This window comes from Macrosteles quadrilineatus, unplaced genomic scaffold (assembly GCF_028750875.1).
Source record: "Macrosteles quadrilineatus isolate MER2022 unplaced genomic scaffold, UCM_ALF_1.0 Scaffold_2__2_contigs__length_208266976, whole genome shotgun sequence".
Taxonomy (NCBI): Eukaryota; Metazoa; Arthropoda; class Insecta; order Hemiptera; family Cicadellidae; genus Macrosteles; species Macrosteles quadrilineatus.
The window spans coordinates 13357868-13385540 of NW_026542595.1; the positions used below are offsets into that span (position 1 = coordinate 13357868).

At 37.5% G+C, this 27673-nt stretch overlaps 1 protein-coding gene across 3 annotated transcripts in view; it reads right to left on the reverse strand.

Annotated features, from left to right (window-relative positions):
* Positions 1-27673, reverse strand: part of LOC128987530 (histone H4 transcription factor-like) — a 121452-nt gene that overhangs the window by 20138 nt on the left and 73641 nt on the right. For all 3 annotated transcript variants that reach the window (XM_054408417.1, XM_054408416.1, XM_054408418.1), the window contains 5 exons: positions 26825-26964; positions 12784-12973; positions 8225-8380; positions 1769-1967; positions 1102-1231 (listed from right to left, as the gene is read on the reverse strand). In XM_054408417.1, the coding sequence (XP_054264392.1) occupies positions 1102-1231; positions 1769-1967; positions 8225-8380; positions 12784-12973; positions 26825-26964 (815 nt within the window). The remainder of the gene's footprint in view (positions 1-1101; positions 1232-1768; positions 1968-8224; positions 8381-12783; positions 12974-26824; positions 26965-27673) is intronic.

Sequence of the window (27673 nt, forward strand, 5' to 3'; positions counted from 1 at the left end):
GTTCTCTTGTTATAATATCAACCAACCATAACAGTTAATAGTGAGTGACATCAAGAAACCAGTGGTAACCAATTGTTGTAGCAGATGTGAGTTGAATTTGACACCAAGATGATTTAACTTCCATTGTAATCCATGAAGAAGAAAGAAGTCTAATTTGAAAAATATTGACATTTTTAATTTGTGATTTAAAACTTATAAGTATTACTGCAAATGTTTGGAGTATTTGAACACCAATAATTGCCACAATTATCATTATAGCATCAAGAAATATATTGATTCGTGGTGAAGATAACTATAAACTTTTGGGTGGGATCCAACCTTGTTAAAATACATTCCAAGAATTTCCATTGACTTTGCCAGTTCGAACTTTGAACTAAATTACCATATAATATTTTACTAGACTCAAACTTTAAATTTTTATCTTTCAAAAAGTGTCTGATTGAACTTTATGATGAACATTAGGCCTATGCCTATAAAAAATCACATAAGTCTACTTTGAGCTGGCACGATACCCCTAGTACCCTGAGATATAGAGAGTTTCACCATATCATTAATAATAGCCTACATAATTTAGTCGGACAAATAAATTCATTTACATTTCTAAAATAAATTGTAAAGCAAGAAATAACTAAAGCATATCAAGACATATCAGAAATTGAAGAGACTTTATTGATTCAAACATTTATAGGTTAACCCTATTTGTAAATTTTGATCAATACATGGTTTATATGTTTATTATTGTAAACCCTGGGCATTTATTTATTTATTTACCCTAAATGTGGACTTACACTACAGAAATAATCAATGCATCAATGACATCATTATCGTCTCTCGCGGTCACAGAAATGTCATCGTCATCTCCCGCGGTCACCAAGGCTTATGGTAGAAAAAGAAAATTAAAATAGTAAGAGAAGAGGAAAAGAAAGAGAGAAAGGAAAAGAAAAAGTATAAAGATATTCAGGATTTTGCAGCGATCCCAGACAACGACGATGATGTCTCCATGACCGCAGGAGATGATTTTTGAGCATTGAACGTGCTTGTCTTAAAATGTGTCCAATAATTTATGACCACCCAGTATTTCGTTAGGTTGTGTAGACTTACATCTATCATATGTCTCTGAAGAGTTTGTTTGGACCGACATGAGAACTCACACCCTTCCTCTTCACAGCCCAGACGAGCGTCAGGGTCATGACTGGTCAGGTGCGTCTTGAGATCATACTGGGTCTTACATCTGCAAAAATACCACATAACTTAATGGTTAACACATTTAGTTTGTATATGGTAATTTTGAATGAAACAATTTACTATTTAGAAAGATATAATGGCAGTCCACAAGCTTAATCATGGTTCACGATTATTGATAAGCCAACACTAACGTAACTGAGGGCTAAAATATGACTTCACAAGACAAGAGTGTAGCTTGGTAAAAGCCAAGATTATTTTTAGTTGAGCGCAAATGCAACCGTAATTGACAGGGATTCACAGGGAATTCCATTGTGAGGTTGGCAACAGCAGCTTGAAAACACATGTCAGTCACAGTTCTTGGCCGACACACATGAAAAAGTCCTATATTTGGACAAAATATCAGTGTTATGTTTGGTGTTATTTATCTTTCTCAAGTAAGCTAACTGAACTCTATTCCTTTTCAAAAAGTTCCTCACCAAATAACTTTCCTTCCAAGTATAAAAACGTCAGATTAAAAATCTTCTGTAAAATCAAATTGGGGCATCCCAATTATATGAGGCTCAAAAAAGTTGTCAATACTTACGCATATTTACACATTGAACATTTGAAAGGCTTGGAGTCAAGATGTTTGTAGCGTATGTGAGCACTGAAGGTGTGTCTGGAGAAACAAGTCATGTCACAGTAACAGCACTTGTAGAAGTTGACATGTCCTCTCATGTGATCTTTGAGTAGACGAAGACTAGGGAAGTTCTTGTAGCAGTGGCTGCATGGGAAATCTGATCCTGAAACACAACACACTAAACTCAACAAAACCCTCTTCTCATGATCACATCATTGGTTTTTCTATGACTGCGAGAAATGATGATGATGGGATTCCGTTGTCGTGGGATATATTTACTATTTTTTGTCGGAAAGTTAATGGTCGAAGACCATTTAGTGGGTGTCAGTAAGCAACTTTTAGCAACCTACAACTACAAAAATTGTGCTAGCCTCATGTTTCTATCACTATCTCATATTCTAAGGTTTGTGAAACTTCAGGAGGGGTCAGAAAGCTTTGAGATTGTGGATTGACAATTCTCACACACATTTTTGTTGACTTTGTTTAGAAGCAACAAGAGAAGGCCTTCCACTCATTTTCTTGTCATGAATGTTTATTCTTTCATTTTTTTAAAACAGTAGCCACAGAAAAATTACACCTTCACTTAAAAGCTAATGTTTGAGCTACAAGGGGTGTCCAGAGAGTAAAAGACATTTTGCATTAGTCTCGCTTGGGGTTGTGCTATCGCCTCCATCTTAGCATGTGAGCGTTTCTACACTCAGTATGCATCCAGCTAAAGGAACGTGCATATCATCTCTTGTACTTTGTCTGCATAGAAGTGTTAAAATCCCGCCAGTTATGAGGTACTCTGTGATCTGTATTTTATTATAAAATAAATGAAAAGCGAGAATTGAAATTTATAGTCGAATTTGTGATGTTGACGGCAAAAGAGTGGCTGAGCAAGACAGTGGTGCACTAACTTTAAAAATATCAGAACAAATGTTCAGGACCGCAGTGTTAGGTCTAGTCTAGTGACTGTTGAACTGGCAGGGAACGTCAATGGCAAAATCTGTAAAAATTGCTGTTTTACAATTATGGAACCCATGGAACTTTTTTCTTTAAATTTCATAGTGTTTGGTTCATAAAATTGCCTAAAAAGATCTTGGTAACCACAAATTGTGTTACCAGAGGGTTCCAAAGATCTTAACAGATGGTCACAAAAACAGGTGAGTTCCTACAGCACAGATATTCCTGGGAGACTAGGACAAAAGTGGAAACAAGTTTTGAGCCATTTTAAATTCAATGCACCACTGTTCACTTAAGCCTGCAATCATTAATCCTTGAGTTGTGAAAGACCAATTAGTTACTTACTTACAAATCAATAACATACTAAGCAAGCGTCAGTACGGGTTTTGTCAGGACAAAAATATTTCAGATGCGTTGTTCGATATTAATAAAGAATTAAAATCTGCGATTTCAGAAAAAAATCATCCATTATTAATTTTCCTTGATTTAAAAAAAGCATTTGATTCTGCTGACCGTTCAAAATTATTGAGAAAAATGGAATACATTGGTATTTGCGGCAACTCCCTTGCATGGTTCCAAAGCTACCTTTGTAACAGATCACAATTTGTTTCCATTAATGACATTACTAGTAATGTATTGCCATTAGACTATGGCACAGAAAACATACTACTATAACCCAGAATGCCAACCGCATGGTAAAAACCATTAAGTGTTTTGAGAGAGCTTTGCCTGTCAATCCGTAGGCAGCGCTACCAGCGTTGCCAAGCATAGCAACGCTGGTGGCGCTGCCTACAGATTGACAGGCAAAGCTCTCTCAAAACACTTAATGGTTTTTACCATGCGGTTGGCATTCTGGGTTATAGTTGTATGTTATAGTTGTATCGTACAATTCACGAATGTGACGATTATAAAAGTAATTCTTGTAGATGTGAAAGTATAGAAAAGGTCAACTCTTATAAATATCTAGGTGTATTGTTTGACGAACGATTAAAATGGACAGATCACGTTAATTATGTTAGAAATAAAATTCTGAAATTAATTTTTGCCTTCAAACACATGAGATAAGTTTTGACTGGTAAGGAATTAAAAATGGCTTACTTTGCTTTTGTTCAATCATTACTTTCGTTTGGTATTATAGCTTGGGGCGGCTGTTATAGGAGTATCTTGGAACCATTAAATATTGCTCAAAAATTGATTTTAAAAATAGGATTTAGGAAATGCAAACGTTACCCGACTGACGCTCTATTTAAAGAAATAGGAGTCCTCACTGTTCGCCAGTTGTACGTAAAATCAATATTAATAAACATCCATACAAATTACAATATCATTTTTCAAAATATTTCACATTTATATAATACAAGATATTCTTCTAGATTTGGAATCACCACAATTCAAGTGAATTATACTTTTTCTACGACTAATTCATACTATGTTTCACACTTAGTCTATCGTATGTCCTGTCAAATGATGTAATGACATGTAATGAATAAATAAATAAAATAACATATGCAACATTTTTAGGGATTTCAATTTTTTTGATTGTGAATCATTAAAGGTATTTAAATTCCGCCACAATGATTTCCTATTCAGTTTAAATATTGACGAGGCCGATTCTATTATCATGGCGGACTACCGGCACACTTGATCCGACCTTTGCACTGACTGACCTTGGCACTTTGTTAGGACTGTCCGCAGTCGAATTTACCACTCTCCACCCCACTTCACTCTTTACCCTACAATCCACTCATCACTCTCCACTCTCTTCACTACCACCATTACACACGAAACTCACACACACACACACACACACACACTCACACACTCTCTCTCTCTTTCTCTCTCTCTCTCTCTCTCTCTCTCTCTCTCTCTCCTGGCCACCACAAAAATCTATAAAGCGCCATCTTACCAGCACTGTGTTCATGGAAATACATTCACTTATTTAACTAATAATAATAACGACCTATTGTTTTTTTTAATTGCCATTCCAAAATTCAATAATTTTTCTTTTTTCTATTTGACAGCAACTTAGCAGACGCACAGGTAGCACTGCCTATGTCTGCTAGTTCCTTTATTTTATTGTTATATTTTTTGGCTTTATTAAAACTTGTATACCTATATATTTTTAGTGACAAATTTCTCTGTCTAATATTCTTTATTTAGTTTATAATCACTGTTTGTAGCCAATGTTTTTTGGAATAAACTACATTCATTCATTCATTCCTTTAACATTAGCCTCCGAAAACCTGGCGATAAATTTCAATTGGCAAGTCAATTTTTACAAACAAAAATCTGATCACAGAGCCCACCCTAATGAGGACAAGTGCAATGGCTGCATTTTTAAAACAATGTAAACGACATGTACGGGCAATATGATACAGGGTGTATACTATTTTATTAAAGTGAAATGCCAGGTTTTTTCCTGGTTTTTGAAGTTTTTCCAGGTTCCCCCGTATCTGTTTGGTTCCACTTAAACTATAACTAGTGTACCTGTTGCTCGAATTCGAGCAATTGCGAAGCATTACAGGCGTTATTTTAAAACGAATAACAGTCATAATTCTCGATGACTTTATAAGAGTCGACTCAAAGATTATGGAAATACTCAAGATGTACACACTACACAGCAGTTCGATATAATCAAAAATTTTTGTAAATATCTTATCTTTTATCAAAAGCTGACCTTGTTTTTTAGTGTTTTCTACAAATTTTCCCCACTCATAGCCGCATTAGATTGTGTATAATAACGATTATAAATGAAGAAAAAACATTATTTCTATTTCTTCTACTGTACTTGGTTGTGTTCTATGACTTTCCTGTTTCCATTGTTTGCAAATCGGCTCTTTCAATTATTGCTCAAGAAATGTAGCACAGTGTTAATTCAGTTTTATTTTTAGTATATCAAATTTTCCAGTATTTCTCACTTTTTTCCATTGTAATTTAAAAAATTACACCAACCAAGTATCGTCTACTACATATGCAATACGCCAAAGAATATCGTCTACGTGCAATCTCCAAGAAGTGGTAAAAAAGGCAGAAACCAACCCATAAAATAGATATAAGTTAACTCCATAAGAAATAATTTCAAGAGTTACTGTGATATTAGGATTTTCCACTGATTTTGTAATAGAACATTGTATTGCAAAACATGGCACGATTCAGAAGAAAATCAATTTTAAAATCAGAATAAAACCTTTGCAAATACTTCATTTTGACAAATTCAGTAAATTACAATTTAAATATTAACAGCTGTTTCATTAAAAAGTAGTGTAAATGTATGCATATGGTTGTAATGTAAACAAATCTGAAGAGGGAACTTTAAAAGCCTCTGGGGCAGAGCCCCAAGGGAATTTACCTTGTTTCTCTTTTGATGGCTCATCTACAGACTAAGACCTTTCTTTAGAGACCCCTACCAAGTTTCTACGCCCAGCCGTTCTCTGTAATTAGCTGTGACAAAACCCCGTTTTTCCTCCATAAGAATAACATGGGATGGGAATTTAAAGGCCACTGGGGCAGCGCCCCAAGGGAATTCACCATGTTTCTCTGTTGATGGCTCATCTACAGACAAAGACCTTTCTTTAGAGACCCCTACCAAGTTTCTAAACCCAACTGTTCTCTCAAATTAGCTGTCACAAAGAAAAACAGCAAGACTTACAGCTTAAGTATACAATAACATCAAATTTTTTCAAAGTCCAGTGAGCTGGTGTTGAAAAAATAATAATCCTTATTATAGTAATAATTTTCATTATTATCATTACTTAAGGCCACCGGAAACATCGTCTCTCTCGATAGCGGCAAAATCCTGAATATTATCTTCATTTTTTATGAACACATTATCAACGGCGGGAAAATCCTGAATATTTCCTGCGGTCGTGTGGTCGCTTCCCACAGTGACGTAAACGTCATCACAGTCTTACGTTATCATAGAAAAACCCTGGACATCTCCCGCGGTTTGTATACATTATCGCCGTCTCTCGCGATCACGGAAACGTAATCATCGTCATCCGCGATCGCGGCAAAATCACGAAAATCTTCCGCGGCCGTATGGACATCATCATTGCTTCCCGCAGTCAGGGAAACGTCATCGTCATCGTCCGTGATCTCGGTAAAATCATGAATATTTCCCGCGGCCGTGTAAATATCATTGTCGTCTCCCGCGGTCACGGAAACGTCATCGTCGTCGTCCCTGATATCGGTAAACATCATCGTTGATCTCGCGGTCACAGAAACGTCATCGTTGTCGTCTGCGATCGAGGAAAAATCATGAACATCTGTGGCCGTGTAGACATAATCATCGTCGTCTTTCGCGGTCACGGCAAATAACGAAAATCTTCTGCGGCCGTGTAGACATCATCATTGCCTCACGCAGTCACGGAAACGTCATCGTCGTCGTCCGCGATCTCGGCAAAATCAAACATCTGTGGCTGTGTAGGCATAATCATCGTCGTCTTTTGCGGTCACGGCAAATCACAAAAATCTTTTGCGGCCGTTAAGACATCATCATTGCTTCCCGCAGTTATAGAAACGTCATCGCCGTCGTTCGTGATCTCAGCAAAATTATAAACATCTGCGGCCGTGTAGACATAATCATCGTTATCTCCTGCGGTCACGAAAACGTAATCGTCGTCGTCCGCGATCTCGGCAAAACATGAATATTTCCCGCGGCAGTGTAGAAATCACGTCGTCATCTTTCGCGGTCATGGCAAATCATGAAAATCTTCCGCGGTCGTGTAGACATCATTGACTCCAGCGGTTAACGCCGAAGTACGCGATCGCGGCAAAATCATGAATATTTACCGCAACCATGTAAACATCATCGTCGTCTCCAGTGGTCACGGAAACGTCATCGTCATCTCCCGCGGTCACGGCAACGTCATCGTTGTCGTCCGCAATGGCGGCAAATCATGAACATTTCCCGCGGACGTGTAGATGTCATTGTCGTATCCTGCGGTCACGGAAACGTCATCGTCGTCTCCAGCGGTCACGAAAACGTCATCGTTGTCGTCCGCAATCGCGGCAAGACGCATTTTACAACTACAATCTTCTACCGGGGCTAAAATAAAAATCCCGGAATCGGTTCAAAAATCCTGGCTTTTTCCCGGTTTTTTCCAGGTCCCTTCAAATTCAAGGTTATTTCCCAGTTCTCCCGGTTTTTCCGGTTGGTATACACCCTGTGATACCTTACTGTAGCTGGATGCGTACGGAGTGTAGGAACGCTCTCATATTAAGATTCCAGCGACAGCACCGACTCAAGTGGCATCAATGCGAAAGTGTCTATTACTTTCTGAACGGACCTTGTATAAACTCCACACAATTCACAATGAATTTCTGCAGCTAAATCGTAAAAGTTTAAAAAAGCTAAAAAAAAAGCTTAAAAAGCTGGCAAAGTTTAAGCGTACTGATCTACTGCTGCTGCCAATTTCAAGACGGCAATACACATAAACGGAGGTTACTTACTGGATAGCCCTTGTATTAGCTTACCCTCATTGGTCATCTGACGGTGACAGTGGTCGCTGAGCTTGGTGTTTGTTGAGAAGACATGACCACATGTAGGGCACGCCGCTACTCTCTCCCTTGTGTGTGTGCGCATGTGGTCCATCAGGCGAACCCTGGTCGGCATATTGCTTCTGGAGCAGCCTACAATATAGTCCAATTGTAAATTCGTATATAAGTCCAATGGGTTGCCGGAATTGAACCCCCCTGGAATTGTACCCCCCACTGATCATTGACGTCATTTTAATTCCGCCCCGTACACTTTGATTTTTATGGAATCTAATCTATTTAGGCCTAATGTGGGCAAGTGATCAGTGAACCGGATAATTATATTAGAAATTAAATAGAGCGGGAGGTGTACGGCTCGGAATTGTACCCCTTTGAATTGTACCCCCTGGAACTATACCCCTGCCAACATCAAATCATTTATGTATGGGGCAGACGGGGCATTTATGTACCCCCTGCAATAGTTCCCCCCCACAGATAGCCAAATGTGAACAGGGTGGAATTGTACCCCCCCCTTGTACTTAAACTTCAAACGTCTTTAAATAAACTTTTGGTATTAATAAAATGAAATAGTAGCGAATAACTTCTAAAGTAACATACGTTGGATTTTTAATCCTGTACACAAAATAGTGATTGTACTAAGGAAATATAATTGCTAAGAGATTGACCAGACTTTTGGCTTCACCACTTAACTTCGCCTCGGACCATATGGACATTTTTTAATTTAATTTTTAATTTCTTAAACCATGAACAACCTAATAAAAAAATTAATGTTCCATTGTACATCACAGCTTTTTGTTGCTAGTTGGTTCAAATGAGCTATTGTCAATGTTGTCATAAATTCAAAAAATATGAATATTGCTGCACCCTGTTGGTAAACCTTACAACTTTTTAATGCTATTGAATATCATAGAACCAACTTGTTTGGTCGAATCAGCTGACAAAATTATTTAATCCTATACTCTAATACGAGCAATGTTTGCTTGTATGTATGTATGTATGCTTGCACCAAGATCTCGAAAACGGCTCCGGCGATTTTCTTCAAATGTTGTAAATAGTTTATTTTTGGCCTAAAAACGAGTTTACTGCAGTCGGAACTGCCAACAAAAATCTAATTACGTAGAAAAATGAAACTGAAAGTCACATTTTTTTAACATTAGTCTTATGGGTTGCTAGGTAACCATGTTGGCTGAATTAAATAACAAGGAAAAAGTAAACAACAGACTTGAAGTTGTAGCATGTGTTCATAATAAGCCAACTACCCACAGTATACTAGCAAATTACAAATACAGTACAAAAGAAAAAACATCACTTGTTAATATCTAGCAAAGATTATACTGAAGATTACTCGATACATTGTAGTCAAGGGTAGCAGTGCGAAGTCTGGGATCTATGTTTATGATGATTGGATTAAGGTATCTGCAATCCTAAAATGCTATGGGAAGAGAAGGAAACAGGTCCGTGACGTAGGAAGTGGTGAAGGAAGTAGTAAAGGCAATTATAAAATGCTATGGGAATAGAGGGAAACGGGTCCGTGACTTAGGAAGTGATGAAGGATATATTTAAAAGGCGAGCAGTCCGGAGTGTGGGGACTGTTTATGACGATAAGATTGGGGTACCTGCAATCCTAAAATGCTATGGGAAGGGAGGGAAACAGGTCCACGACGTAGGAAGTGGTGAAGGAAGTAGTCAAGGCGAGCTGTCCGGAGTGTGGGAACTGTTTATGACGATTAGATAAGGGTATGGACAATCCTAAAATGATATGGGAAGGGAGGGAAACATGTCCGTGATGTAGGAAGTGGTAAAGGAAGTAGTCAAGGCGAGCAGTCCGGAATGTGGGAACTGTTTTTGACGATTAGATTAAGGTATTTCCAATCCTAAAATGCTATGGGAAGGGAGAAAAACAGGCTCCCGACGTAGGATGTGGTGAAGGAAGTAGTCAAGCCGAGCTGTCTGGAGTGTGGGAACTGTTTATGACGATAAAATTAGGGTATCTGCAATCCTAAAATGCTATGGGAAGGGAGAAAAACAGGCTCCCGACGTAGGATGTGGTGAAGGAAGTAGTCAAGCCGAGCTGTCTGGAGTGTGGGAACTGTTTATGACGATAAAATTAGGGTATCTGCAATCCTAAAATGCTATGGGAAGAGAGGGAAACAGGTCCACGACGTAGGAAGTGGTGAAGGAAGTAGTCAAGGCGAGCTGTCCGGAGTGTGGGAACTGTTTATGACGATTAGATAAGGGTATGGGCAATCCTAAAATGATATGGGAAGGGACGGAAACATGTCCGTGATGTAGGAAATGGTGAAGGAAGTAGTGAAGGCGAGTAGTCCGGAGTGTGGGAACTGTTTATGACGATTAGATTAAGGTATCTGCAATCTTTAAATGCAATGGGAAGGGAGGGAAACAGGTTTTCGACGTAGGTAGTGGTGAAGGAAGTAGTAAAGGCGAGTAGTCCGGAGTGTGGGGACTGTCTATGAGGATTATATTAAGGTATCTGCAATCTTAAAATGCTATGGGAAGGGAGGAAAACAGGTCCGCTAAGTAGGAAGTGGTGAAGGAAGTAGTCAAGGCGAGCTGTCCGGGGTGTGGGAACTGTTAATAACGATTAGATTAAGGTATCTACAATCCTAAAGTGCTATGGGAATGGAGGGAAACAGGTCCATGACATAGGAAATGGTGTAGGACGTAGTAAAGGCGAGCCGTGTGGAGTTTGGGAGTGGATTTATGTATCTCCAATACTAAGACTGCTTTCAGAGTGAACTGACGATTTTTTCCGAGCAAAGCTCGGTCCCCAGGTACTTCTCTTTAAATGTAAATATCCATAAGGTTAACATGGGAAACTCTAGAGCCACTGGGGCGGAGCCTGAAAGGAGTTTTGAGATAAAAATATGCCCATATGTTAATCAGGAATGTGAGCTATCATCACACCAAATTTCAGCCCAATCCGACCAGTATTTTTTGTGTTTACTTGTCACTAACATCCATACATACATCCAAACTTTCTCATTTATAATATTAGTAGGATAATGCAATAGTTGTCATGGTACCCAAATATTTTGAGAAAATTAAACCCTGCAATCAAATTTTTATATTATTAAAATCCATCAACTACAACTAAAGTTACATAGTATGTTATAGCCTATGTTGAAATAAGTCGACCGACTGGCTTTTTCAAAGCCAGATTCTGTATTTTTCTAAATAAAGCCTAAATACCCCAAATTCTTGTCCTATTTCTGACAGGTATTTTTTTTTTCAATTATAAATTATAAAAATAACAAACAATTGAAAAAACAATTTTTTTGGTAAAAAGTATGATTTCACTGCCATATCCCCTTAACACATTCTCTGCTGAAAACCTTTATACAGGCGCTCCTAAACTGCGGTGAGGCCCAGGCGGGGCCCCGGCACGCTAACTGAATCAGCGATCGCTATTGGCATTGAAATATCTCAGTAAGACGAATCATAAAAGAGCAGTTGTCATTGTTCTGCATTACCCCGAAAGTGGAGGACGTAGTTCACTGAAACACCCATAGGTAGCAGCACTGCATGGATCAATAACCAGAGTCTTTGTAATATGGCTCGAATAGAGAAAATACCCGAAAACAGGACAAAAGCATTTCCAGACGGAATTTTACGGGAATGTTTAGTACCAACCTACACCAAAATAAAGCTCACATTCTACGATACAGGCTGGCAACAATTACAACGTTCCCCGGCAATGGCTGAGCTCACATTGAAGCAAGGTTGTTTCATTGGTGAAGGACGTGATTTCCCACCCCGCACCAATGGCGCCGGTACTGTGGGGCGAGAATTCCCGCCCCTCGCACTGAACGTGTTAAGGTTTCAACTGATCAATAGGGGTTGTGCAGAGGAGGTGTGAGAGCAAAATAATGTTCAATTGGTTCCTAGAAAGAGGCAGGTGAGGTACTCACTACCAGCTGATGACAACCCATATTTTATATAAAAACAAATTTGCATGGCAAATGCGCGTGGATCTAAAAAATCTTTTGAGGGAGAGGGAGTTTGTTCCAGTGTGTGTGTTTGAAGTTTGTTTTAAAAGAAACTATATGGCACAATATGTCTTTGTAGTAAAAATTATTTAGAACTTATCTAAGATGTACATATTTGAATATGTATCTCGGACTTGTACATGGATGGACGGGTTCTGAAATTTCAGGAAAATTATGTTCTAGATCTTCAGGTGTATTTAGTTTGGGATTTTTTGGGTACAGGAGTGGTTCAAACTGTCAGAGATTTTGCGGAGATCGCTATTGACGATGATGTCTCCACAATGGCAAGAAATGTTGAGGATGTTGTCACCATGGCGGTTGACACTGATAATGTCCCTGAGATCGTAGGAGATGTTTGAAAAATTGACCACGATCATGCTAGATGTTCGAACAATCTTGAGTTTTCTTTGTAGAATGGGAAGAAAAATCTTTTCCCTAAAATCCCGTACCATACCATCAAAAAATAAAAGTACAATCCGGTCTATCTCTAGGATAGTTGTAATATATAAATTCAAGTCAATAACAACCTACCTTTCCATTTACAGCTGAACTTTTCCCGTTTGGAATCAGAGGTCATGAAGCTCTCATTTACATGCATGTGGATGTGGTAGAGAAACAGCTGCACATTGTTGAACTCTTTGCTACAATCCTTCCATTCACAAACCATTCCATCAATCTTATCTGGAATGAGGTTCCTTGTCTCAGTTCCATACAAGCAGTTCTGCAAACACATCTCAGCTTATGAGTAAATCCAACATAAACCACTGGTAAAATCTTGAAGTATCATGCCTATGCAAGGTGTCAAAAAATAAAATATCCTACAAGCCTCGATGTCAAGGCAAATTCACCTGATATAGAAATTCCATAATTCAACCAGTGATGACTGTAGCTTGTTTATGGGGCAAAAACTTTGCACAGTAGCATGGGTTTCACAATAAGTGAAATAATCTAGTGTAATAAAAATATAAATTACACAGCAAACAAACGTTTGTTACTTTCTCCCCTTATAGTATATATATAGCCCAGAGGTCTCCAACCTTTTTTATTTAAGGACCACAATGAAAATTTTTGGAGGATAAGTGTCAATATTTTAGTGCAGTAAGGTACCCCCTTCCAAATAACCCACAAAGGGGTAGTTTTTTAAGAGAGCTGAGCGATGAAGTTTGAACATTTCTTGCTGCTATATAACCATTTGACTAACTTATTTTCTTTATGTTTTTGTGGGAATGATGCTGTGACTAATCTAAATAATTGACCTACCTCACATAATTTTTTATTTTTTATTTTTCTCCCCCTATACCATAGTACATGGAGAAAGTATTGTTTTCGTCAAAATTTTCGAGTTTGTGTTATGAATGGATATATTCGTTTTGGGTCCCCCTGGACCCAAAAAAGTGGTTTTCGAAGTGATGTCTGTGTGTGTGTGTGTGTGTGTGTGTGTGTGTGTGTGTCTGTGTGGCTGGATGTGTACAGAGCTAGGGACTACACCTGTGGTCCGATTTCAATGAAATTTGGTATGTAGGTTCTACTCCATGGTATCTCCAAGCATTTTTTTCATTTTTTTTAAATTTAGATTTTTAAAGGGGATTTTCCCATAAAAACCCGGAAAAATCGGATTTTCTCAAAAATGGCCCGAACGATTTTGATAAAAATTTAGTATGTTGTGCTCCTTTAAATTCTGAACAAAATGGTACAAATCCCATTTCTGTAAAAATTACGGCTCAAAAGTTATTGTAAATTATGTTATTTTCCCATAAAAACCCCATAAAATAACGAAAAATAGGATTTTAGAAAAAAATCCGGTTTTGATTTAACATAGTATGTTATGGTCCTTACAATTTTGATAGTTTTTTAATCTTTTAGACATTTTGATTTGTAATGGGTATTTCCCCATAAAACCCCATAAAATAACAGAAAAATAGGATTTTCCCAAAAATGGCCCGAACGATTTTGATAAAAATTTAGTATGTTATAGTCCTTTATATTCTTAACAAAATGCTACAAATCCCATTTCTATAAAAATTACGGTTCAAAAGTTTTTGTAAATTATGTTATTTTCCCATAAAAACCCCATAGAATAACGGAAAAATCGGATTTTCCCAAAAATGGCCCGAACGATGTTGATAAAAATTTAGTATGGCTTAGTCCTTCAAATTCTGAACAAACTTATGGGAGGTTGGGGCCTCTTTTAACCTTGCATTTGCCCGTCCACATAGACTAACCGCCCGTGCGTGGATCGTTTACAGCAAAGCAAGGAGTGAGCCGGTACAGTACAAAGGTGAAATGTACTGATAAAATGTTTTCGGCAGTGACCAGGATCCAAACCCACGACATCGCTGCCTTGGGCCCAAAGTCCGCGTTGCTATCGACTGAGCCACCGACTCACTAACGACACTAACTCTATATTGGTACCTATAAAATTTGTGTTTGTCATAATATTAGTCATAAATAGGCTTATGATTATTTGAATTTATAAGAAAATCAGTATCAATTAATTTTACAGTATATTTACCAAGATATTAGTATTTAATGGATGTTTTTAAGTATAACTTAACTAATGAAAACACAGGATAACACAAAAGCAAACTTTTTGATGTACTATTAAGTTTACTTGACCGATAATTTAATTTTAATTTTAATGATGATAAGAATAATTGACAATGAGTTTACATGAAGTGTAATGCTAAAATTAACAGTTATTTTTAGGGAGAATATTACACATGGTGTCTACTAAACCTGGTTTGAAAAATTCAAGGAGTTTTCCAGGAGAAATCAAGACAAATTCCTAAATTTTAAGAACTACTATCGGAACCCGTTCAACTAATCGCAACCCGCTAATAATAATTTATTTTTACTATTAATGATTATTTTAATTTAAAACAAAACTTTTCCAAAGAAAAATAAAAACAGTATAACTAGTAGGTAAGGCGACACCAGCTATCATCTCCTGCGATCGTGGGAATGCCGGTGAGCATATCTTGCAGTTTCGTCAACACAGGCAACCGATCGCGGCAAAACAGGTTCGCATATTCTATGATTTCAGCGACACCGATAATCGTCTCCCGCGATCGCGGCAATACCCGTAAGCATATCCTACGGTTTCGGCAACACCGATAATTGTCTCCCGCGATCGCGGCAAAACCCGTGAGAATATCTTGCGGTTTCGGCAACACCGATAATTGTCTCCCGCGATCACGGCAATACCCGTGAGCATATCCTGCGGTTTCGGCAACACCGATAATCGTCTCCCGCGATCGCGGCAATACCCGTGAGAATATCTCGCGGTTTCGGCGACACCGATAATCGTCTTCCGCGATCGCGGCAATACCCGTGACCATATCTTGCGGTTTCGGCGACACCGAAAATCGTCTCCCACGATCGCGGCAATACCCGTGAGAATATCTTGCGGTTTCGGCGACACCGATAATCGTCTCACACGATCGCGGCAATACCCGTGAGAATATCTCGCGGTTTCGGCAACACCGATGATCGTCTCCCGCGATCGCGGCAATACCCGTGAGCATATCCAGCGGTTTCGGCAACACCGATAATCGTCTCCCACGATCGCGGCAATACCCGTGAGAATATCTCGCGGTTTCGGCAACACCGATAATCGTCTCACACGATCGCGGCAATACCCGTGAGAATATCTCGCGGTTTCGGCGACACCGATAATCGTCTTCCGCGATCGCGGCAATACCCGTGACCATATCTTGCGGTTTCGGCGACACCGAAAATCGTCTCCCACGATCGCGGCAATACCCGTGAGAATATCTTGCGGTTTCGGCGACACCGATGATCGTCTCCCGCGATCGCGGCAATACCCGTGAGCATATCCAGCGGTTTCGGCGACACCGATAATCGTCTCCCACGATCGCGGCAATACCCGTGAGAATATCTCGCGGTTTCGGCGACACCGATAATCGTCTCCCGCGATTTCGGCAACAAAAGCTGTAGTGTTTGGTTAGCCGACGATTCCGATGACCGGGCTGTGGATTCCCGGAGGTTTGGGTGGATTCCTGGAGTTTTCCAGGACATTTCAAGGTAAGATCAAATTCCCGGAGTTTTCCCGGTTTTCCCGAATTTCCCGGAGAGTAGACACCATGACTACAGATAACTCAACAGGGTATCTGGATATCCAGCCAACCTGGGCATCGAGACTTAAACTTTAATTCAGCATGGACCAACATCATGAGTAAATCACGATCACTGGAGATCATCAAAGTATACCGCAAGAGATGTTCACAGTGTAGTCTCGATTGCAGAAGATTGCGGTATCGCTAGACCGCAAAATATGCTTGCGAGTCTTGCCACGATCGTGAATGATGATCATGGAGACATCAACATTTACTTACGGGTATTGCCAAGACCCACCGAGAGTGAAAATCACGGTATCGCTGAGTTGTCGCGAGCGTGAATGACGATCTCGTTATTGTCGAGACCGCAAAACAGAACTGTAACAGTGGGAGCAAGCTGGTCTTGAGGTTAGAGCACGGGACTTCGGTCCCTGAGGTCCCGGGTTTTAATCACAACCAGGGATAGTGCCGCAACCCTTAAGCCTGAAGCTAAAAAAATACCTATGTATAAAACAATCCCGGGCTCGTGCCTAGCGCCGAGACCGCAACATTTATAATTTGCATTTCTTTATAACGTGTTGCCACAACGGTGAGTGATAACCACGGTATTGCCGAGTTGACGTGATCACGAATGTCGATCACGTTTACACTGAGGATGCCAAATTTACTTACAGGCATTGCCGAGACCATGAGTGACGATTGCGGTATCGCCGAGACCGAAAAATATGCTCGTGAGAGTTGCCGCGATCATGGAGGACGATTACGAGTGATGCCACAACTTGTGACGACCTCGGTTTTGCTGAGTTGCTGCGATCGAAAATGAGGATCACGTTTTCAACTAGGCCGCAACATTTACTTACGGGTATTGCCGCTACCATTTTCCAGTATGCCTTCGTGGGCCAGATATGGCCCTCGGGCCGTAGTTTGGAGACCCCTGGTAGCTATGGAGAACGTTTATTGTTTTCGCCAAAATTTGAGTCAAGTTTCAGTTTTGAGTAGATAAATTGGTTTTGGGCCCCCCTGAACCCCAAAAAGTGGTTTTTGTAGTGATGTCTGTCTGTGTGTGCATCTGTCTATACCTATATGTGTATGTGTACAGAGCTACAGTTACCACACCTGGGGCCCGATTCATAAAAATAAAAAATACTAGTCTAGTATTTACTTTAGTGATTTTTACTAGTGTTGACAGCAAGTGTGTTTCATAAAGTTTTACTCTTGTAAACTACACTGGTAAATACTTGCCATTTTCTACCAACCTCTCTACACCCGTATTATTTGTAGTAGACTAGTAGTTTTTTAAAGAGTGATATTTCATTACTGACATCGTTGTAAAAATGAGTTATTAAGTTCTTTTTGCAAGTGCAAATTGGCTCACGATTGCAATTAATTATCATTTCAGCACTCATAAAACAATTTTTTTTCTGAGATTGCAAACGTGAGCCAATTGCGATTGCCAAATTAGAATAATTCTATAAGTTATCAATTTGTCTGAAAGTTTACTTTTACTTGAGTTAAATTTCATGGTTTTATGAACTATTAAGCTATAATAACACGGAGAAAAAATTAGGCTTTGAGCGAAACCAAATTAAAACAACATATCGTATTGCATACAAAGATCTTCAAAAATGTACCCACAATTGCAACTTAATCAAATTATTTTACACCCAAGGCTCTCGGTTTTATTTAAAGACATTTTAATAGTAAATAATAGTAAGAAAATTTTAAAGTAGAGTTTCATTGAATTTGTTTAGGTGTTTATTATTTTGCTTCCCCCCTAAATAGCTTAAATCCTGTGATGTAAATCCTTGTGTGTTGGACTGAACTGCCTATCATAAAAACATTACTTTTAATTTATTTAGGTATCCTGAATTCATTATTCAAAGTAATAAAAAATAGATGTTGATTGGCGCTGTCATTAAAGTGGAAAACATGTAAAAGTTTAATTAATGGAATAAAAAGAATAGTTAGTGGTGAGGATTCGAACCAGGGACCCACCACATGATAGGTGAGAACTAAACCTCTGAGCTACGCCCTGCCGTAGCGCCTAGGCCATGTTTTACTATACTTGAAAACCTACTTCTCCATTGCTTGTAACAGCGTTGCAATTATATGTTACATCAATAAACGTTTAGGCTTATTATTCATGGTTTGTAGACTCAAAATTATAAAATCACCAAACCATTTTCAATAGGAATGGACGGGATTGAATTTTTAGTTCGGGACAGGACAGTATGGGATTTTATCCTGTCCATTAAATAAAATCAAATCAAATCAAAAAATCCTTTATTCAAAAAGTACATTTCTATACATGAATTGTGTCAAGTCAAGAATAAACATAACTATACATTTGGCAAATTTACAGCACTAATTAATTAAGAGCTATAATCTATAGGTATACAATTTCTCCCCTACAACTACTTACTGTTCAACCATTACAACAAACTATTGATTTGACATACTAATAGCTAATTTAAAAAGTCCCCAATCTTGTAGCAACATTTATCTGACAACAATTTGAACAAACTGGTTTTAAATCTTTTAAAATCTGTCAAACCCTTTATGGTGCTAGGCAGGCTATTATACAATTTTATACCAGAGTAATATGGAGAATGTTCAATGGTGGAGGTGTTATGTCTAGGGTATATTGTTATGTAAGGCTATTCTTTTGTCTTGTGTTATAGTTGTGAAAATCAGAGTTATTTGGAAAATTTGATAAATTTTGTCTTATGTACAAAATTAAATTATATATATGTGGCCAGATATCTTCTTAGATATGCATGGCCCTGAGAGTAAGTAAGAGTATATACTGGGAAAAGTAAGAATTTTGTGATTTTTAAAAATACTCTTACAGGATTTTTTTCCTTAAGTCCAAAAATAATACGGATAATTCTCTTCTGCATTTTAAAAACTTTTTTTCTCCTATCTGAATTTCCCCAGAAGATCAAACCATAATTAAACAAGTGATAGACATAACCGTAATAAACCATCATGAGAGTGGATATGTCAACAGATTTAGATAAAATAATGAACATAAAATATGCTTTATTTAATTTTTTTACAACTTCACCATTATGATTTTGCCAAGTCAATTTTTGATCCACTGTGATGCCTAAGAATTTAACTGAGCTTACTGAATTTAGAGAAAGATTCAAATCTAATTTTGTTAATGAGTCTGATTTCTGGTACGGTAGTTTTTTTGGAATTCCATCAGAAGAGATTTATCTTTATTTAACGCCAAACCATTTGCTTCAAACCATTTTTCTAGCTGAAGGAAATCTTGTTCAGCTGTTTGTTGCATGAAAATTTTACTATGATCAGTGAAAAAAATTGAAATGTCATCAGCAAACATTACTGATTTTGACTTTAAAATCAAAGGTAGGTCATTAATATAATATAAACCAAAAACAGTAGTGGACCTAGTATTGAGCTTTGTGGCACACCCTCTGTGACTAATTTGAAATCAGATTTCCGATTTATTAACCGTAGGTCCGCACACTTCTTCCGCGTTGATAAAAACGAGGTTATCCACTTTATAGCCATGCCTGACACACCATAAAAGTTTAGTTTTTGTATTAACAGGCTATGGTTTACACAGTCAAATGCTTTTGACAGATCTCAGTAGAGACCAGCTACTGCCTGTGATCTGTCAAGAGCACCTGACTTTGGTAATAAAGACAAAATAAATATTCAACGGGGTATGATGAAATACCTATCACAATAATTAAAAGATCATTACCATATATTTTAAAACCATTAGCACATGTAATAAATTCTTCTCTGATTTCAGGAATTTTTCCATCCAAATTAAAATTAGCCATAGTTATTCCCATATTCAAAAAAGGAAACACCACAGATACATCATGCTATCGCCCAATATCTCCTTTACCGGTTTTTTTCAAAAAATTTTGAACAAGTTGTTTATATTCAGCTCTTTAATTACCTTGAAACGAATAAAGTGTTTGATAAGGAACAACATGGGTTTAGACCAGGAAAATCTACAATAACAGCTGGTATAGATTTTATAGAATCAATTATAAATTCAGTAGATAATGGTGATAAAGTAGTTGGAATATTTTTAGATCTTAGAGCTTTTGACACCGTTTCACATTGTAAACTATTAAATATTTTAAATGAATTAGGAATAATAGGAAAATAATTACGGTGGTTCACTTCATATTTAGAAAACAGAACAGTTTGTTGAAGTGGACTATGTAATAGAGAAAAGAAATACTAAATATATTGAAAACTTTAGATCTCAGCGGCAGACACTACGATATGGAGTACCCCAGGGATCAATCTTGGGGCCTCTTTTGTTCCTCTGTTACATTAAGGGGTTACCAGAGATGATCCCGGTCTGTAATAGATCTATGTGTCTGTATGCTGATGACTCTAATGTTTTGTTTTCTTATTTATTGAAAAATCCTCAAACAGGAGTCTCCTCTCTATAAAAAAGTTTTTGGATGAAAGAAATCTGCTTATCAGCACAACAAAATCAAATTTAATATCCTTTTCAACCAAACAATCAATAACAGAATTTGAACCTAATATTTTTATAAAAACCGACAAAATTGATCAGGTAAACCAAACAAAGTTTCTGGGACTGGTTATTGATGAAAATCTATCTTGGGATAATCACATAAACTATGTAGTAAATAAATTATCATCTGGCATTCATGCCTTGCGGCTGATGTCCAAGGTTTGCAACTTGGAAACTCTTAGGATAATCTATTATTCTCTAATTCATTCCCACATATCCTATGGAATCGCCATTTACGGAGCAACAACTAAGGCAAATTTGGATAAAATACTTATAAAACAAGAAAAAGCTATTAGAGTGATCATGAAATTAAAAAGAACAGATTCAGTTAAAAATATCTTTCCTGAATTGGGCGTATCAACAGTTTACAGTTTGTATATTTATGAGACAATAATTTATGCAAAACAATTTAATTTATTATCCACTGCAAGTAAATATAACACACGCTTTCAAATTAACCTTCCTAGACATAATTTAGAATTCTATACCAAAAAACCTTCATATGCAGGCTTAAAATTTCTTAAAAAATTACCGATTTCACTTAAAAAAGAAAATAATACAAACAGATTCAAAAACCTACTAAAAGACTTGTTGATAAGAAACCCATTTTATTCCATCAAAGAATTTTTAAATTGTAATCTCAAAACGACCATTTGAATTCCAGATACTACCTAGTTTTACTCTGACGTAACCTTCTAAGATTTTGTGATTTTTTAAAGTTAGAGCACTCATTTTTTTAGTTTTACTATATAAATCCTTTGTGAATGATTTTAATTATTTAGTTTATAATTTTTGGTTTATGTTAGTTTAATGACGCTATTCAAGACATATTGTTTAATCTTTGTGAATAAAGAATATTTAAATTGATTGATTGATTGATTGAATTGATTGATTGATTGATTGAAAGCTAAAGATTGCATCAGTTGTACTCCGTCCCTTCCGGAATCCAAACTGACATGTATCCAAAATTTGGGATGTTAAAAGAAAGTATTGAGTATTGCAGTTACCAAACAAGACAAACAAAATCAATTTTTACCATTTGTGGCAGTGGCACTGATCTATATATAAAAAATTGGGTAAAAATTTACAGGTAAAGAAACTTGTGACTCGCGGTCACGGCGTGATCGTCGGTATGACTCCACGGTTACGTCGTGATCGTCGGTATGACTCCGCGGTCACGGGGTGATTGTCGGTATGACTCGAGGTCATGGCGCGATCGTCGTTATGACTCCGCGGTCACTGCGTGATCATCGGTAAAACTCCACGGTTACATCGCGATCGTCGGTATGACTCCGCGGTTACGTCGCGATCGTCGGTATAACTCCGCGGTTACTTCGCCAACGTCGGTATGACCCGGCGGTCATGGCGTGATCGTCAGTATGACTCTCGGTCACGGCATGATCGTCGGTATAACTCCGCAGTTACTTCGCCAACGTCCGTATGACTCGCAGTCACGGCGTAATCGTTGGTATGACTCCGCGGTAACAGCGTGTTCGTCGGTATCACTCGCAGTCACGGCACGATCGTCGGTATGACTCACGGTTTGGGCGAGATTGTCAGTATGACTTCGCCTTCTGCGTTCGTGGAACTAGCATGAACATCTCTCGCGGTAGCGGCGTCATCGGCACTCGCTATTTCCCGTCCCGAAAATCGGGAATATTTTTTTCCCGAAAATTTCCCGAAATTTCGGGACCCGTCCATCCTTAGTTTTCAACCCAAATATTCTTGGGTTCAAATATTTGAAAACAGGTTAGGGTATTGAAAACGTTCCAAACAAAATGTCCTTCAAAATTTGAGCCTTCTTTTCTTTACTCATAGTAAGCTTAATTTTATACGTCAGAATGAAAAAAAAACTATAAAAATCACAGCAAATGTGGCAGCAACAGATCAACTTCCACCAAACTGTTGAATGCCGCAACTAGGGCTACAATCGGCTATATGAATGACCGTGTTTGCGGCGACAATAGCGGTTTGATAAATAATATGTGATTGTTTTACTTATATGATGTCTATATTAATTAAAAGAAGACACTGCTTTTCTACAGCTATTTACTTTTAGTATCAAATGAAAAAAAAAAAATTAAAACCCTTTATTAAGCATCAGAAAATCTGTGATTGAGGTTAGAAATTAGTGTTAAGAGTTAACTTGTAAATTTGGTCACGTGACTAGTAAAACAAAAGTAGTATATACTGGCGGTATAAAAACGTTTATGAAACACAAGTTAGTAGGACAGGTAAATAAATACGGTACTAGTATTTACTAGACTAGTATTTTTATGAAACAGGGCCCTGTAGTCCTATTTAGATTAACTTTGGTATGTGGGTACTAATCCGGGGTAGCAGATTTTCATCCCCCTGGGCAAACATGACGTCACAAACCAGGGGGTAGAATTCCGGTCGCAAACTTTTGAGTTTCACGACATCAGCTCGATGCATTAAACGCGGAATTAAACATATATTTTCACGGTAGTGATTTTAATCAGAACACATCAAATTATAAAAACCTAGAGTGTACGGCCCGGATTTTACCGCCTGGCCAGATAAATAAATTAGTGAGAATGATTACTTATCTTCATTCTGTTTTAATTTATAATAGTAGACATTTTATTATTAAGTAGCTGTACTGTCTTTAAATACCATATTTAATTGTAATATTTATCAGCTGACTTTTTGTTTGTTTTTGTTTATGTGATGAGTTTTTGGAAATTGCTATTAAAACAGGGTTGATCTTATCTTGGTTTTATTTTATCTTCAAACACTTACAATGGCGACGAGGATGAGGAAGAACGGTAGAAAACATCAGGAACTAGAGGAGGAACGCATAGTGATACCGAACAAACCAATGTTTTGTTCTAATTTTGATAAATTCGATGAAGACAATGAGACATGGACATCCTACATGGTGAGAATAGATAATTTTTTTGACTTAAATGAAATCACATCAGAAGTAAAGAAAAAGCAGTATCTGATAAATTTGTTAACACCTAAAGTATTCCATGATCTAAGGATTAGCCTAAGCCCATCTAATACAGAAGATAAAAGTTACAATGAATTGTGTGAAACTTTACAAATATTACTTGAGCCTAAAGGTAGTATTATCGCGGAGCAACACAAATTCACTAAACGAGTCCAGAAACCTTCTGAATCTGTGGGTAGTTTTGCCAAAGACCTAAAAAACTTAGCCAGTAAATGTGATTTCAAATGTCCACAATGTTTCTCTTCGACAACTGACGTCCACTTGCGGCAGCAGTTTATTTCGGGGCTTCATGATGAAAAGTTGTTGTCAAGATTAATGGAAATTCATGAAAATAAAAACTTTAACCAGTGTATTGAAATAGCTAGTAACTTTGAACAGATCAAAAGTGAAACTGCAAAAATCCAAGAATCAAATTTGTATTCAAAAGTGGAAGAACAATTTCAGATTCAAGGAAGGAGGAACACTGGATATTCGCAAGGAAGAAGGTGGACTACAGCTTGTTTCAGGTGTGGAGGAAACCATCACGTTAGTATCTGTGAAATTCCTAAAGACACAAATTGTTGGAATTGCGACAGAAAGGGACATCTCAGCAAAGTTTGTTGGAGAAAGAAGCAAAACATGCTACAAACTGACGACGCTTCACCAGATAATGAATATGACGATGAGGGTGAGTGTCAAAATGTACCATTCATGTCTATGTTATCCATTGTAGATAGGCAGAAAAAAAGTAGTAAACTATCTAAACTGTGTGATAGTATTTATCAACCAGAAGCTGTCAACAGGCCGAAGAAAATTATGTTAGAATGCACCATTGATGACAAGCGTAACTATTTTGAGTTGGATACTGGTGCTGCGGTCAGTACAATACCTTTACATCTGTTTCGAAAATTATTTCCAGAAAAGATTCTAAATAGAACAAGAATACGGTTAGGGACATATACAGGAGAAATGATTCGCCCCGTAGGTTTTGCAACAGTCAAAATTTGTTATAAAGATCAGATGTCTGTGGGCAACCTATACGTTATTCGGGGAAATGTAGACAGTGTATTTGGAAGGGAATGGTTGAAACTATTCAACATTGAGCTTCAGAAAGAGAATGACCACAGAACTAAGAAGGATGGAAACATAGTGGAATACAATAAGTCATTGACAGGAGGCCGGTACCACGATAGGAAGGGATTTAATCACCCGGCACTCGACCAGATATCAAAAGAGCCTGAGACTCGATTGGCCACCAAGAGACAGGCGAGAGATGAAGCTAGAGAAATTAGGACGAAGGAACTAGAAAGTCACCAGCTTTACAGCAAATATAACTTTAAAAACCACGATGTATACTCCACTCCAAATAGAGCTAGCTCCGCCACCAATAGTAGATCTCAGCTGTGCTCAAAGAACAGCTATAAATCGTCAAATTGTACTTCTGAGGACTCTATGGAGGAGGTCAATAGCATGCAAGTTGCCAGTATTGATCCAAGGGAATGTGAGGAGAAGTTCCGCAAAGCTGTGGTGACCAAAGCACATCTGGACAGTGTGAAGAAGGCTAGAGTAGAGTACCAGAGTGATATGTCCAAGGAAAAATACAAGGATTTCGAGAAACATCTTCAAGTGTTGAAAGAACACAAGAATACCAAACCTCTGAAGAAAGTTCAAGAACAACTAGGTGAAGAGCAGAAAACTCTAGAAGAACTAGAAGATGTCCTACAACATAAATATGGGTCAGTAGATATTCGGTTGAAGCGAGTCCTAGAAGAATGTAATGGGTTGTTGGATGAGCTACGAGGACTCAAGTTAGAGTTAATGAAAGGGAGAGCTGCATGAGTTCTACACCGATGACAGGGACGATATACAACAAAATAATTAATAGAGCTCAGGTTAATTTTAAGGGGGAAGTGTTGTACTGTCTTTAAATACCATATTTAATTGTAATATTTATCAGCTGACTTTTTGTTTGTTTTTGTTTATGTGATGAGTTTTTGGAAATTGCTATTAAAACAGGATTGATCTTATCTTGGTTTTATTTTATCTTCAAACACTTACAGTAGCCTATATTAATTTATTTGTAACATTAACTAGTCGAACAGGTTTTTAATTTTAATTTTGAGATTCTAGTATTAGGATTCGATCTTTGAAGCCAACAGTTGGTTAATATGACGTATAAACAATCAACTGAATGATAATTGTTTCGAACATTTCTTTACAAAATAAATAAATAAAGATAGGCTACTAAATAATGAAATGTTTACAATTAATTAAAAACAGAAATAAGAAAATCAATCATTAAATTTCTAAAATCGGCCAGGGAGTAAAATTCTGGGGGGTAAAAATCCAGGGGTAAAAATCTGGGGGTAAAATTTCGGGGGGTAAAAATCCGGGGGTAAAAATCTGGGGGTAAAAATCCGGCCCGTACATCTTCAGTTGTCTAAAAATTGTAAAAATTACAATTCAAAAGTTATTTTTACTTAGGCTATTTGATTTTCCCATAATCCACAAATAAAACCATTAAATAACAAAATATTTTATTAAAAAAAGCTTGACCAATTTTGATTTAGTTTAGTATTTTAAGGTTCTTACAGTTCTAAACAGAATGCTACAACCACATTTGCTCTAAAAATATGGTTTAAGAGTTATTGCTACTTTTATGATTTTACCCATAAAATACAATATTTTCTCCTACTGCTTGTCCATGATAAGGGTTGTTGGCAAGCTAATGGGAGGAAGTATGTATCAGATTGCTGATATTTTTATCATAATTTTAACTTCATAAATGTATGTTTAATAAGAGAAACATATGGTTCATGTTTTTTATTTTTAATTTGGCTGTCAGGTTGAATTAGCAATAATACTTGATGTTTTTCATGGTCACTAGAAAGTAGGTAAGGTATTTTTTTTTCTGTAAAATGTATGACATATTTTAAGATTTACTAATGATGGCTAAGATATAACCGACAGCTTGTATATCTACTATAGATTGATCATACTTACAGGAAGTTTCCACTCTTGAGCGATTTTTTCACCGATATTTTTCAGCTTGGTGTGGTAGGAGTGATATGTGACATGTCGTTGAATCTCTTTTGCTTCTCCAGTCATATAAGAACACTCAGCCCACAGACAAACATAAACCTCTGAAATATCAAATATATCTTTATGTTTTGCTTTATATTAGATACAAATTTACTGTTAATGGTTGAATACAAATTTGCACATTGAGCTTCAATGTTTTGTTTCCAATGTTTACTGTGCCAAACATTTTGACACCCAGCAAATACTCTCAGATTGAATCTTTTTAGTTCATCCTAATATAAATTGTTACAGACCATTCCTGTGTAATTTAGCTGGTAAAAATAGTTCTTGCAACAAGTTCTGGTATCTCAGAAGCAAGCAAAACCAAATTTCATGGCATAATTGTTGACAGCAAGTTTACTTAGACAGAACATATAGATCACAGCCTGCAGTGGGGATTCCACAGAGTAAGAGGGGCTATAGCCTCCCTCCTTGGATATCCAATTTACACTAGATAAATAATGTACTTTATGATACAGGTTAACTATATGTCTATACTGGGAATTCGTAGCTGTGGATAACAGTACTAACTACAGTAATAAAATGACAATGATGTCGCAGTAGGCCTACATATTTTAGTAAGCATCCTACCCTAATCAAGGACTTTTAATTAGGGCGACTTGGAGAAGTTCCATCGCGTAACACAATTGTGAGGTGGGTTACTAACAGTAGAACAACAGCTTCTCCGTTCAAAAAGAAGCTGACCGTCTAAATTCAGATCGTACGCGAGACTATTTGATAGAGTTCATGCTGCTGTGGAAAACAGTCGTC